The 14,564-nt window shown below is 46.3% G+C and overlaps 1 protein-coding gene across 4 annotated transcripts in view; it reads left to right on the forward strand.

The window, feature by feature from the left end:
* Window positions 1–14,564, forward strand: part of ROGDI (rogdi homolog (Drosophila)) — a 49,768-nt gene that overhangs the window by 4,535 nt on the left and 30,669 nt on the right. The window contains exons 2-13 of one of the 4 annotated variants that reach the window (XR_774407.1): window positions 1,888–1,959; window positions 3,314–3,396; window positions 4,777–4,831; window positions 5,338–5,418; window positions 7,841–7,936; window positions 9,235–9,333; window positions 9,866–9,979; window positions 10,741–10,790; window positions 11,326–11,452; window positions 12,010–12,260; window positions 12,682–12,802; window positions 13,256–13,592. Coding sequence is in view for 1 of the 4 variants with exons in the window: in XM_010568572.1 (XP_010566874.1) it covers window positions 1,888–1,959; window positions 3,314–3,396; window positions 4,777–4,831; window positions 5,338–5,418; window positions 7,841–7,936; window positions 9,235–9,333; window positions 9,866–9,979; window positions 10,741–10,790; window positions 11,326–11,452; window positions 12,010–12,051 (819 nt within the window). In the remaining 3 variants the exon portion in view is untranslated. Of the gene's footprint in view, window positions 1–1,887; window positions 1,960–3,313; window positions 3,397–4,776; window positions 4,832–5,337; window positions 5,419–7,840; window positions 7,937–9,234; window positions 9,334–9,865; window positions 9,980–10,740; window positions 10,791–11,325; window positions 11,453–12,009; window positions 12,413–12,681; window positions 12,803–13,255; window positions 13,593–14,564 lie in introns of those variants that run through there. The other 3 variants (XR_774409.1, XR_774408.1, XM_010568572.1) reach the window with 3 other exon arrangements.

Genomic DNA, 14,564 nt, shown 5'->3' on the forward strand with positions numbered 1-14,564 from the left:
CGGTGAGGCCGGAGGCAGGTCCGCGCCGGCGGCGGTCCTGCTTACGGTAAACAGTGAAATGGGTTAGGTGACCTTGAGTTTTTCATAGTCGGTCCAACACGCTGCTTGATGGAAGAGCAGACCTAGCAAATGGCAGGCGGGCACGTCAAAGCAGCCTTGTTGACTTGGTAAAGGTGGGAAGGGCGTAGACCAGCTGACGCTGCAGACATCTCCGGGCACGTGAGCTGCGAGAAGCAGGGAAAACTTCCTATCCGGGGGGGGAATTTTAGAGATGCATCCAGGCAAGGTGGAGAGCCATGTGTGGAAACCACATTTTTCTAAAGGTCGTGCGATTTGGAGTGATATGACTAGCATTCCTCAAAAATACAGATGCGTAGTGCACAGACATGGTGAACGCACTTGTCTTAGTGTGAAATTAATACAGGGTGGGGGGAGATCTTTTGCTGTCACTAGGGGGATGAAAGACACCAATGATGATTTGAAGTAGAAACGTCTGCGTGGGAACAGTGGGGTGGTGGAGGCACTAAAGGCATCTGCTGTACCTACGTGATTTCTGTTCCTTTGGGAACCTGGAGGGGAGCGAGTGTTACAGAGAACAAAAGAGCAAGGAATCCAGTACGTCGGTATGATGCCCAGAAACCCAAAACAGAATTAAATGGTGAAAGTTAGTGGTCCTGTACCCACACTGGTACAGATAACAGACTCCTATCTAGGTTTGCTGTGTGTACCTGCTTTGGGTGAATGTTTGTTGAAACAAAACTGTCCTTGTCCTACTCTTTGTTGAGATAACTGTTGCATAAGGCGATGACACATCAGCGAGTAGTTATTTTGTGTTTCTCACGGTGATCAAGAACTGTCTAGCAGAGAAACCACAGGCATAAATTTCTGAGTTGACCACACCTTTCCAATTTTTCTGTGGGTAACGTGCTCAATTCATTCCCTTCCAGTACTTCCATTATGGAAAATGTCTCCTTTCTTACAAGGTAGCAAGTGTCAATCTCTGCTTTGTCCCTTGCTTGCTTCTGTCCCCACTTCTCTGATGATCCTCTGCTTGGGGTCTTGTGATTTGACAGAAATGCTTGGCTGTAGTTTGAGGATCTGCTTTGTACAGGCTTCTCTGTAGCAGACAACTGATTGAGGCCTGAGGCGGTGTGTCGTCAGATCTGAACTTGCTTGTTACTGAATTTGCCCAAGTGACTGGGGGTCCTCAGCCTTTCTTTCCCCCCACCCACTTTTCAGTTTAGCTTTGTTTTTAGGCTGCTGTTGCTTCATAAAATGCCACTGGGGGGGGGGGGGGAGGATTTTAGGTTTTGTTTTTGTTTCTCACCATCTAATTGGCAACAAATTTGTCCACAAGTTGAGTCTGTTTTGCCCGCGATGGTAAATGGTAAGGGATCTCCCTGTCTTTATCTCCACCCACAAGCTTTTCATCTTGTTTCCTCCCCCGATCCTGTTGAGGAGGGTAGTGGGAGAGGCTGGGTGGGTGTCTGGCAGCCAGCCAGCCAAGGTCAGCCCACCCCAGCAGCTTAAAAAGATGCCCCAGAATTTGAAGCAGCAAGATCTGTCCTTTGCTCCGAAATTCACATCCCGTGCTGCCTGTTCTTTCCTAATTCTCTGATTATTGATACAGTGACTTGTATGAATGCTGCTTTGTTAAACAAAGTCAAAACAAGAATGAGGAAATTCATTTGGCTGGGGCGGAGAAGTGGAGAGTAAGGCCTTTCAAGAAATTGGGAAGAAGTCTTTTTCTTCTCCTACTAGCATGTGATTTAAACAGCATGGACATAGCAGTATACTTAGAACTTAGATAATTTTCATATGTGCCTGACAGATTTATTTCTAGTGTTTGACTTCTAATGATTCTACTGCTATCTTTCCACAACGTAGGAAGAAGAATTTAAATGGCTTTTACAAGAAGAGGTCCATGCTGTTTTGAAACAGCTGCAGGATATTTTGAAGGTAAGGTTAATTTGCTTCATCTGTTTTCTGTGCTGTGGGTTTGTTTGCTCTCCCACGTGAGGAATGGTGGTAGATTTCCCCTGGAGGAAAAAATTCTTGGTAGAGGGTGCACAGAAAGGTCCATCATGCATGTCCAGTGCTGTCCCAAGTGTTTGCTTGCCCTCTGGTCTCGAGGACTCACAGTAAAGCTGATGTCCCTTAGATTGCTCTGTTCTTGACCCTCTTTGCTGAGAGAGCTGCTTTGAAATGGCATGTGGAGGCAGCCACACCTGTCTGCAGGCATTTGCCCGAGATGTGAATATTTTCTGGAACAGAGAATCTATATCTGCCTGTAACTCTGTCACGTGATGGTGGAAACGAGCACCATAGCCTTTAGCTGACAAGCTACTACTTGTGCAGTAATTAGTAGCATGCACTCTCCTCATTCAAAACCATCCTTCCCTCGATATACCCACTTTTCTGCTGGTACCTGCCCTTCTCCGAGGCATGAAGTGTTCAGCTGAAGCAGGCCTGCAGCACCTTTCGCCAGCCTGAGCGTGGGCTGCCGGGTTCAGCTCTTTCCAGGCAGCCATGTGGTGAACTGGCCAAAGGGGATTGTGTGCACGAGAGTTCACTGCTCTCCTGCTAGGTTAGTTTTCAACAGGCCCAGCCCCTTAGCGCTCTGAGGTTTCGGTGGGGGTTAGTGGGTGATGCAAGAGCAGGGGCAAAAACATGGAGGTAGGAGTGCCGTAGTGCTGAGCCAGGACGTGGCTCAGAAGCAGGTGACTAACCTGCGGTATCTGTATAAATAGTATCTGTTTTGAAGAATTTGTTATAGTTTTAAGGGTGAAGTGTGATTAAAGGACAGTCTCCAGCCAGTGTAACCAGTCAGGAGGGCTGATTTTTCACTCCAGACTTCCCACATGGGTAAAGGACCAGCGGCACTTGCGCTGTGCAGCCCGGGGAAGCGAGAGCACGCTGAGAAAGAGGCAATGCCAGGGCACCCAAGGATATGCAGGGCTGGGCTGTGCAGAGCGTCGCTCCTGCTGCAGACGGCTTGGCGACCCTGGCCAGCTGGGCACTGGCCGCCTTGCCCGGCTCTGGGGCGCGGAGCTGGAGCGTGGGATTTCCAACGCCTTTTGCCATGAGCTGCGCACACTGAGCCTTCTCCTGGGCTGCGTCTCTCCTGCAGCAGGGTGAAGGAAAATCCATGTCCTCTGCTAGGCGGGTTGTGGGAGGCTTTCAAGGTGACCGCTCCACGTTCAGCCACTTGCTGAAGTCTGCGTTTCTGCTCTTGCCTTGTCTTTGTTCCTGGCTTGTGATGGGCTGGGACCAAGTGGACGCTCCAGCACTCACTGTGTCCTCTCCTGGGCAGGAGGCCTCTCAGCGGTTCACCCTGCCCGCCAGCGGCTCAGGAGGAGCTGTCAAGCAGGAGAACTTTGTGCTGAGCACATCGGGGTAAGTGGTCGTGGCGGTCAGTGGGCGGCTGCTGCTCTGCCGCGCCGCGCCGGTGGGGGCTGCCGGCAGTGCCTGTGTTTGTGCCGGGGGCTTCCCTCTGTAGCCAAGGTCGCTGTTCCTCGAGCGTCCGCGGCAAAGTCTCTACAGCACCCCCAGGGTGAAGGGGTTTTCTTAAACAGGAGATTTGGCCGTGAGGAAAACAAACAGACAAACTCTCATGGCAGGTTAACATAATGGGCTGTAGCCATGTTCCAGGGGCCGCCTTAGCCAGACTTGTGCTGTTCCCTACTGATACCGATAATATAGTCGTTGATTCCCAACCACTTGCTGGTGCGTTGCATCAGTGTGCTGCTGTCCGCAGTTTTGCCAAGGGGCATTTTTCTGATTCTGGGCACAGGGAGTTGCAGTTACAAGTCCTGAATTCTGCTCTTGGCTCAGTTTCTGACTCTAACTGTGGGAAAATTTTAACCTTTGTCCTAGTCTCGCCAAAATAGCAATGAAAAATCGACTTTACACAGAGCAAACTGAGACCTGTGCAGAAGGTGCTATTGAAGTGCAGTTCTGAAATAGCTGTCCATTTTTTGATCTCCAGCATAGGCCTTGGTCTGAATAGCTGCACTCTGGCAGAGATCGCAAGCTTGTTGCAAAGTAGTAGACCTTAGTAACAGCATGGTGAGCATTGTATAGAACGTGCAATGATTCTGTATTGGGCTTGAAGGTTGCATTGATTCTGGTTTTCATTCATTGTTGTTGCAAGGTGGGTCTTAAAAAGCGTTGATCTAAAGAGTCTCTGCCTAGTGTATTAAAATGTAAGGTATGGCTAAACTGAGTTCTTGAAGGCCTAGGTGCTTCAGTCTTCCCCCACTGTTGGTGTGAGCCATCTTGCAGGACCTTTTAAAGGGTTTGGGGGGTGGGGGTTTTTTGTTTGTTTAGGTTTTTTTTCTTGAGCGGGGGGGGGGACGGACAGGGTGGGGTATGGGTGCGTGTGTAGCTTTCAACTCCCATATAAACCACCTAGCATTCCAATGTCAGTAATTAATCTAATATCTTGTGTTTGTGCCTGCTAGAGCTGTTTGTAACAGCAACCAAATTGTTGATAAGTAATACATGAAATAAGCATGGGATCAGAAATGAAAGTAACATTTTAGTCAGGGCAGTTAGGGTGAGGTGGCTCCTGAAGAATATGACAGCAGCTGGCTGCAGGCCAAGAGCGGAGGACTTGAAAGTGTGTGTTCATCTGCATCCCCCAGCTGACCCTTGGAAGGAAGGAAACTGGGCTAGCTTCATGATACAGGGAGGGATGGTGTTGGGTTGGCAGTTTCAGTAGGTGTCTCTTGCCTCCTGTGACTTGTGTTGCCCAGCTCTTTCTTCTCATTCCAGCACAGACCAGGTGAAAGGTGTGTTGACGCTGCAGGGAGATGCCCTGTGTCAAGCTGTGAGTACTAGCCGTGCTGCTGCTTCTTGCTTTGTACTACCATCAAGGGGTGGGAGTCATCCTTATTGCACTTTGATGACCTCAAGGGAGAGGTCATCCTTATTATGCTTTATCAGTCTTCCTTAGTAGGCCTTAAATCCTTAATGTTTCAGCAACTGTTAAAATTTGTCAACATCCAGCATCTAACACCCGCCCCCGCCACTCTCTGCGGTGAGTGGTGGAGTCGATTTTCATGGGGATTCCTTGCCTTTAATGCCTTTGTTGTGCAAGATCAAATTTCCCTGGGGGACTTCTGAGATGAGGTCATGTGTCTTGCCTGGATCTCAATTCACTAAATGCCTTTCAATTTATCCTTTGTATTAACACGTTCCTGTAGGAGGACTGAAGTTCTGGCCACGCCAGGACTGCTGAAAGCAGCTTGCCGAGATGGTCTGGGAGACAGAATGGAGTGGGACTGGCAGTCTCCGTGTTCTGCTTGCTCTCATGTGTTTGTTTCCTTCTTCAAGGACGTTAATCTGAAAATGCCCAGAAATAATCAGCTCCTGCACTTCGCATTTCGGGAAGACAAGCAGTGGAAATTGCAGCAGGTACTTTAGATGCCTACCCCTCTGTAGCATCTGCGCCCTCCAAGCAGTAGCTGTAGCCACTCGCTTTCTGAGAGAGAAGGTTATGTCCATCCCACATTAGCTCCACTGGTAAAAGCTAAAGGAGGAAACAGATGCAGTTAAATGCAGTTATGGTGTTAGGAGAGAGAGGTGGATTCTGCTTGTTCCTGAAACACCAGCGAGCTGAAGGCTGTCTGCATAGCAGTCATAATCCTTTAAAAGGAGTGCCTAGGGTGCCTGTGCAGTACTGGCCTTGTGTCTGCTTGTAAAACCCAGGCTAGCAGGGCAAAGAGCAACTTCAGAGGCTTTTTGTAGCTTGCTTTCATTCTCTTATGGAAGCATTTCTTTATGCTGAACAAATCCCATCACATTGTGCTCTTGTAGCATAGCCAAGTTCCCTCCGTTAAGGAGTTAAAAGGGATTTGGCTGTCCGGAACATTCAGTCTCTTTCCCAACATTTTGCTCTGAAATACCTGGTTTCAGGACCTGATCTAGTGCCTGATCTTGAAGACATAGTTTCTCACAGTTACTTTGTCATAGCTGAGTAGGTTGGAGAAAGATGTATTCCATGTGCTTCACTATGTCATGGCTCAGCTTTTTCTAGGTGATCAGCGCATTTGGTATTGAGTGCAGTTTCCAGTGGCCGCTTTGGCAGCGGAGTGAAAGCTCTACCCAGTAACTTTGTAGAAATCTAGAAAATTGTGTACTTGAGATGTTAACGCCAAACTTGACTGAGTTTGTTTATGCCTCGCAACAAGGCAAGAAAGTTTTTGTGTTAACACTCAGCGGTGCATCCTATTTTGTGGCTGTTTTCTACTGCTGCCTGGTTGATAGGCTTTTACCAGCTTTTATGGAAAACACCTTTATTTACTTGCAAGAGATTTGTGTTCTAATGTTCAGATGTGGAATGTGAGTGCCTAAAGGACCCTGTGCAGAAGCATTTACAGTGATTATGTGGAGATCTTTGTCCTGTCTGAATTAAAAATGAGTATCTCAAGGTATTGTGAGTTTCTTCCCTTAGTGAGTGGTGCCAGCTGGAGTTTTGTTTCTCTATGCAAAGTAAAGTCATCGGTAAGAAATTGTACTATAGGGACATTTTTGAGGAACACAAGTGCAGGCACGCAAGTTTCAAAGAACTTGATTAGAAAACAGAGCAAAATCAAGGGGGAATAGGAATGAAGCAAGTCCTCATAATAACGGGATTGGCATTGTGGGACTGGGTAACACTGCCAGGGTAACTTAGCTTGCTTGAAAGCATCTGGGAGATGTAAAGGCTGGAAGTGGTGATGTTTGGAGATGCCATAGCCCAAGTACCTGCAGAATCTCTCTGCAGTCTGACAGTGGACTTTATCATATCTCTCTTCTCTCTGTAGCCTCCAGTGCCTTGTGTTTTCTAAGAGCAGGGCTATTCTGTGATCCCTGAGCTCCGGATGAGAAGGAACCAGTGTCCAGATCTATGCCAGGGAGGCCTCTACAAGGCTGAGCTGGGATTTGGGATTGCTGGGGAGCAGTGTAGATGTATTGAACTACAAATATCCCAAGCTGTGTTATCCATCTCCCAGCAGCCACCTCTCATACAGGCTTCCCTGCTTACCTTTTCTGTTTATTGCACCCTCTGATTTACCCCTTTGCTTTTTTACAATTTTCCTGCTGCTGCCTGGAACTGAACACAAGTCACTTTCTCTGAGGGCCATTTTCTTCTTCCTCTGCTTTGTCCTTGCTCCCATGAAAACACTGGGATACACCTATTGACCTCGCTTTGATAATTGTCTCCTGGCTGCAAGCGGTCTTGCCTGAGACAAGCCAGCTGTGTCCTGAGTCTGGTCAAGTTCCACACAAGCAGCACAATGGCAGCTTCTTGATGCTGGAGATAACTGTCAACCCCAACAATTATAGTTTAGAAGGACTCTGGAAAATTGCCAGAGACACTATATTAGGAATCAATGTTTGCTGCTCACTGCTGCTATTGATGTAATTTATATCATTGGTTTTAGTTCTAATAGTTCCTAAGGAAGAAATCATTATTCGTGTTGTAGACCTGACTGCCGTATACCATCAACAGTGAGGATTCCTACCTGAACAGTCATGATCAGCGCCCTCCCAGCATGAGAGTGCCTGATGTCACTCTTCCTTCAGGGCAGCAGCAATATTTTTATTGACAATCCAGGTTGTAGCTATCAGACTGTTCTGCATCTCCAGTCCTTGAGTGAAGAACCCAATAATGCATCTGGGCAGCAATGGTAGATTTGTGTTAGCGAGTGTCTGGTACTCAGAGAGAAATGGCCTTAACATTTGAGAAGTCACCATTTTCTTAGGGCCAATGAGATAATCAGGGAAACCTCTACTTCCTAGTGTGTATTATAGAGAGTGTTTCTTTAATAGAGTTGCATTTGTACCTTTGCAGATCCAGGATGCTAGAAACCATGTTAACCAAGCCATTTACCTGCTTATGAACAGAGACGTAAACTACCAGTTCAAAACAGGCTCGGAAGTTCTCAAGGTGAGGAGAAAGCCCTCTCTATTTAGGTAGGAAAATGCATTTTTCTTCCCTCCGTTTGTTGTTTTAAACACAGTTAATGCACATTACAGCCTTGAGTCTCTTACTGGAAATGGATTCTCCAGTTGTAACCATATGTACCTGTGTCAAGGAGTATCCATGTGACCTCATATTTGATATGAATCTATACCAGTTTAGCATCAGTAACAGGGTGGTACATCATGGTGAATGGTAATCTGAGCAGTCGGTGCCCTGTTGCACAGCAGTGATGTTCTGGGAGCATCTCCCTTGATCTTTTTTGGTTGATGTGGTTACTCAGCTCATGCTCTTCCCTGTCAGTGCTTTTGGCAAGAGAAGAAATGAGGCAGTCATCAGCAAACAAGAGATTACAGTTAGTAGTCATGATTTACTGACGATTTGAAAGTGACTTCTCACTTGCAAGCAGTAGTTGATGCAGTCTGATACAGACCAGCTGCTGCATGACAGTAAAGCCCAGCCCTCTGCTTGGAAACGCTCTCTGAAGCCACTATTGTTTCAACTTACTCATTAGAATCCATCACAATATTGAACATGAGAAAGCTAAACCTTTTAAGTCTCCACATTGGCAAGGGCTGCTAATAGGAAGAAGCTAGGTAATGAAACTATTTCCTTTTTACTTTCAGGTGGAAGTAGGGGGGAGAAATTAGTCATAATAGAAAATGCCTTCATCTTAGCAGTCATGGGCTCTATAACAGACATATGTTGCTTCCCAGTTTTTTCTGGAAAAGGAAGTCTGCCCGCATAGAGCCTCTGAACTGTGGTTTCTGGCAGGATTGGACTCAATGAGCTGGTTCTTTTCTCTAGTGCCCTAGCTCATAGATAGTTATGAACAGGGGGTCTCATTCACCAGCTGTTGTACCTGTGATGTGGGAATGGGGACAACTAGAAAACAGCTTGTTGTTTTCCCTAATGCCTGCTCTTCAGCAGAGCTGATGATGAGTTTGTCAATACTTCTGGGGCATCAGTAATTGATCTCATGTTCTCTTCTTACTCCTCTAATGAATAGCTGTTCTCTCTTCAGTCTCTGGTAATAAAAACTCCTGGCCTGTCTCACAAGTGTCTATGATGGTGGTAACAGTTAAACTGCATTTATGTGGGAGCCACCCCTTCCCAGTAAGTCCCTGAATCCCTGGAAGGGTGAGGGAGGGGTGGTGGGGGTTGGAGTGTTGTAACACCTGCAAAAGGCTGTAGGATGCTGCAGCACACTATCCAGAGCTGTCCAGGGATTGCCACTCAGCAGCGTACTGTACGTTATCTTGTAGCTTATGGATGCTGTGATGTTACAGCTCTCAAGAGCCCGAAATCGGCTTACCACTCCAGCCACTTTGACTCTACCAGAGATTGCCTCCAGTGGTCTCACTGTAAGTATGTGGTGGTCTAGATCTCCATACAGTCTGGCAGCATGCAACAGTTAGGATATTGTGCTACATCCTGGTGGAAGTGGATTTCTGAAGTGTCTCCTGAGGCCGAAAGAGAGAGCTGAAGTAGGTGCAAACCCTGAGCGTTTTGGGGTGCTCTGTATCTTCCTGTGGGAAAGCAGATGACTTGGGCATAAAGACTCTGGTTCTCAGAGGGTAAGTTCTGTTCTCTGCCCAGGAATCTTGTCCAGGGATGATTTGCCCTTGTGAACACTGCTCCATCCTCTTTTGTCACCATCGTGCAATGCACCATTTGATCAAGTGCAGCAAGAGGAAGAACCATTGCCTGCAAGCTGCTCAGTCTTTGTTTCTTTTCTAATGTCCCTCTCGCTATGGGGTAATTGCTTAGAAAAATGTATGGCTTAGAAAAATGTATGGCTTAGAAAAATGTATGGCTTAGAAAAATGTAGTGATTTGCCACCATTAGAAATAATGGTCCTTCCACTGACAAAGAAACTACTTATTTTCTCACCAGAAAATGTTCACCCCTGCTCTGCCTCCAGACATCCTTGTGAATTTCTATATTAACCTGAATAAGCTGTGCCTGACTGTCTACCAACTCCATGTGCTGCAGCCCAGCACAACCAAGGTGACGCCTGCTATCTCTTGAGCCTTGTTTATTTACCTCTCCCTGCCTTGCACTGTGAGGAGGAGATCACACTACTATGTAGTGCAATGTTATATGCATAAGATAATGCAGAAATGACCGTAGCTGGTGTTAAGTGTCTGTGTTTAGTCTGCTGCAGACAGAACACTGGCTCTAAATCTAATTTGGGGCATGGCCACATAGCACAGAAGAAAATACCAGTGCTCTCGAGAAAGCCATTAACTATTTTTGCCAAGTAATGCTTTATCATACAATATAGTTTGATAATTTTGCGTAATTTTGGAAGGGCATAATTGTATTAATCCAGTTTACATCAAAGTAGCTATCTTGGGTTTTCTAGATGGAGTTTTGATGGATATGTTTCTGCTTCTCCTGTTGCATTCAGGTCAGCTTGATATCCTTTGAAAACAGAATTAAACTCTTATACTTTATGAAATGCAGTCCTTCCACAAGGATATTTTTCCCAAAATCTATTTTTTGTTTTTCTTCCTGATATCCTCATCTTATTTTTGTGGTGCTAAAATTTGGAGCCAAGTTGGACTGAGCTGCTGTGTAGAATTTTTTTCATGAAGGAGCAGGAAGGGATCAAATGACATAGATTCCATATGAATGGAGTATTCAGGCAGATACAGGATAGGCATTTCTTGATGTCAGGCTATTAAAAGTGCAAACCTTAAACATCCTCCTTCTAAGTAGTTTGTTTACTGTGTCAAAATCCTAATGGCTTTTTCTTTCTCCTCTAGAACTTCAAGCCTGCTGGAGGATCCATTTTACACAACCCTGGAGCCATGTTGTAAGTACAGTCACTACAAGGGCTGTGTAACAGGTGTAGGTGTATGCTGAGGATGAGATCCAAATGGCTGTACACATTTTGATTGTAGCATCTGTTAAGTGGAGAAGCTGGACTGAGCCACTTAACTGTGGCTGTGAATGCACAGGTGCCCATAATAGTGTTTCTTTAATGACTTGGTCATAAAGGCCCAAAGATGTGACTTTTCAGGATACAGCCCACCCATGCAGTGCCATGAGTTTGTCTAGAGATGAGAGTTGTCAGCCAAAATGAACATTAGGTTATTGGCATTGCCATCTGCATGTCCCGCCTTTGCGCCTCTCTGAAAAGTGGTGAAGTTTCTACCTATTAGATTTAGCTTAACTCTGAAGCTAATCAGAGGTAGACTAAGAGTTTGCATTGTATAACTTTACTAGGTGCTGTTTTAAATGCAATAGAAATCATAATGATCTCTTCTGTGAGAATGGAGGACAGTTGAGTTTTGTATTCTGTGCTGTTGTGTGTGAAGCTGTGCTCTTTTTTTTTTCCCCCACTCCAGTGAGTTTGGCAACCAGCGGTATGAAGTCAGCCATGTCCATAAAGTGGAATGTGTTGTACCATGGTTAAATGATGCCCTTGTCTTCTTCACAGTTTCACTGCAGCTTTGCCAGCAACTGAAGGATAAGGTAATGGCCTTAGAGAAGGGCCTTTGTTTTTAACTCTGGATTTTGAGAGGACATCAGATCTCCTAAAAATCTGATGTGGTGTTATTCTGTACAACTTACGTATAAACTGAAAACAAGGGATGAGTCAATGTTTTGGAGCAAGGGAGCTGGCTGCACTGCCTAGCAGACAGCCATCTGGGATAAGTGTAGTAGTGTGGCAGAAGTCTTTGCTGAACTAGTGACCTGATGGAGAGGAGGAGGTAGACACTTTTGTGCTCTCAGTCACGAGCTGGATGTGAGGAAATGCCAGGGTACTGGAGAAGAGGTATGGAGACTTCAGCGAAATAGATTGCAGTAGACCAGCATTCAGTTCCAGCTCTGCACCTGGCTGCCGCCTTGAGCAAGTAACTTTGTGCTCCAAGCCTCTTCAGTGACAATAGCAGCAAATCTGCCCTTGTGCAGTGCAGTGGTGGAGTGTTTAATGCTGTACAGCTCAATCTTCACACACATATTATATGCTCTTTCTTCTATGGCCCAAGGGATACAGGAACTTACCTTCTTTTCTTCTTGCTTTCCAGATATCTGTTTTCTCCAGTTACTGGAACTACAGGCCATATTAATTCTCTGTGGAGTGTCCAAGACCTTACAGTACTTCCAGTGTCTCTCTTTTTGTTTTCAACGTGCCAGCTGAGTCCAGGTCAGCCTGAGGAGCGCTGTGGTTCGCTACCATGTGGCCCTCTGTAGGGTAGGGTCAGTGTATTCAGAGACACAATTTCAGTAGGCTTGTCTGGGACTGCTGCATAAGCAGGGCACCAAGCAATGCTGTGTGGTTGGTGAAAGCTTCCACCTGTCTTTGTTCTTGTGTGCTTTGTGTGGCTTACACTTTCCAAGCCTGTGATGAGTTACACTAGTCCATTACAAGGCATGGAGAGTTGTGGACTACTCTCACTAACTGTATTTGCACACAGTGCTGTAACTAACTGCTGGACTGTGAGCTGGCTGGGAAGGGATGAAGACAGACTAATTTAACACACCACAAAAAGTGTAGGGCATGTTGCTCCATGTAGTGAAATATGTTGTGATCTGGTCCAGCTGTGGTTATAACTAGCCCTGAGCTTCTCCCTTTCCTATCTGTTCTGTCCATGCCCACGTTATTGATTCCCCTTTGGGGATATTCTTACTTGCTGCTGTTTGAACTCTTTTTTTTCCCTGGCATCAATGTGATAATAAATTTTTTTTTTTTTCTGAAGCCCTAGTTGGGCCAATTGGTTTTTTCCAGGTTTAGTATCTTGTTTTCACTGCCAGCCTTTGGAGCTGCCTCGGTACCTTGAGCACAACTGTGCAGTCTCACATCCTGTCATTAAACCCAAAGTGAGTACTACGTTGTTACTTTGATTTGCTGCCTACCTATGGATGCTACAGTATGTAACTCATCCCTCTAGCCATTGATAACTGTGAAATAAAGATCCTCAGACCTGCCATGCTCCTATGGGCTGTCAGTGCTGAGAATAAAAGAGTATCAAAGATTATGTGCTCTCTTACAAGTGAGTGGCTGTTCTTAGTTATGCATGCTGGATTATGGTTTGCCTTACTGGGAGGACAGTAGCGGTCTCTGGGCAGTTCCTTGAAGGCTGGGCCTGGTTTGTGTAGCCTCAGCTCAGTGCCGTCTGACACCCAAGTACTACCTGAAGCACTTTTCCAAATTTCCCTTGATGGTAATGTTTGGAAGAGGCTGTAGGTACTGAGGCTGGGTTGGGTTTGCTCATGGAGCTGGCAGTTAAGTTATGTGGAAGCATCACCTGTCTCCTGCTTGGCTCCAACTAGCCCTGTCCCGCCTGTGTTTCTGGTGCCTTTCCTCACTGGAGTACCTTACCCAGGAGCCTACACATGTGCTGAAGTGAAGACTGCAGGCTCACCAAGGTCCCTACAAAACGTCAGGGCCGTTGGAGCCTATCTTGACAGCATGGTTGGTAAACACCAGGATCCTGGTGTTTTCCAAGTGCTCTCCAGAGTGCTGTGCTCAAAAGAAAGAGATCACAGAATGGTTGATGTTGGAAGGGGACCTCTGGAGTCCATCTGGTCCAGTTCCCCTGCTCAAGCAGGGCCACCCAAAGCTGGTCTCTCAGGACCACGTCCAGATGGCTTTTGAATAGCTCCAAGGATGGAGACTAGAGATAGGGATGTTGCTCTGTTTTGGTTTGGTTTTTTCCCCTGCATAGACCTCTGCTCTGAGCGTATGTGGACTACCTTGTCTGCAACCTCCCTTTCTGTCCCTTTGTGAGATCCCTGGGATCCTGAGTGGGTTAGTGCCAGCCTTGTTACTGCTGCAGCCTCCTTGTCTGAGGACTTGACACTTGGTGCTGTGCTTGGTCTAATGCATGCTAATAATACAGGTTGCAGGCAATAACTGAGCCTACAAATGAGTATCAGGCTGTGACTGATGAATGTGTTTGTTAGTAAGCAATGAAAAGTGGAAGGTAGAGAGGGCTGGATGGGCTGATGCAATAGCAGACCCATTACCGATTCCAGTTAGTTAGCCTTATGACTAGCTGCGGTCATGACCTTGAGTATGCATTTACCAACCGTTGCTCTGTTCCAGACTATTCTCTGCTTAGAAAGTGGTTGCGCATGTGTGGAACTGCTCACCATTAAAAGCTTTTCGGATTAGAGTATTTTTATGGTTAATAACCTCGCTGGAGCTGTCTGTGCTCTTTAGCCCTCCCTGTGTGTGGAGGAGGCTCCTTTTTTAATTCACACCACTGTGTGCAGTCCAATCAATGTTGCTACATCCTCTACATCTCAGCTTCCTGCTGATAGGGATATAACATGCAACCCAGTGTGTGTTGTTTTCTTCTGATTAAAATAGTCTTCTTTGGTTCTGAAGGGCAGGAGTGTGCAAAATGGAATACTTGTCCTGATTCCAGCTCTGATATACGGTGGCTGTGTCATGAGCACTGCTAGGTGGCAGTGGTAGCTGCTACAGGACACTGCCTAGATTACTGTTACAGAAGAACAGGGTAACAGCAAGGTAGGTGGGATTCAACAGGAGAGGCTGGCCCAAAGCCCTGGGCTGGTACCCTGTGATTTGAAAGATAAAACAAGGGTCCACCAATTAAAAGACTTAACAGTCTAT

This window comes from Haliaeetus leucocephalus, unplaced genomic scaffold (assembly GCF_000737465.1).
Source record: "Haliaeetus leucocephalus isolate CR32 unplaced genomic scaffold, Haliaeetus_leucocephalus-4.0 Scaffold250, whole genome shotgun sequence".
Classification (NCBI taxonomy): domain Eukaryota; kingdom Metazoa; phylum Chordata; class Aves; order Accipitriformes; family Accipitridae; genus Haliaeetus; species Haliaeetus leucocephalus.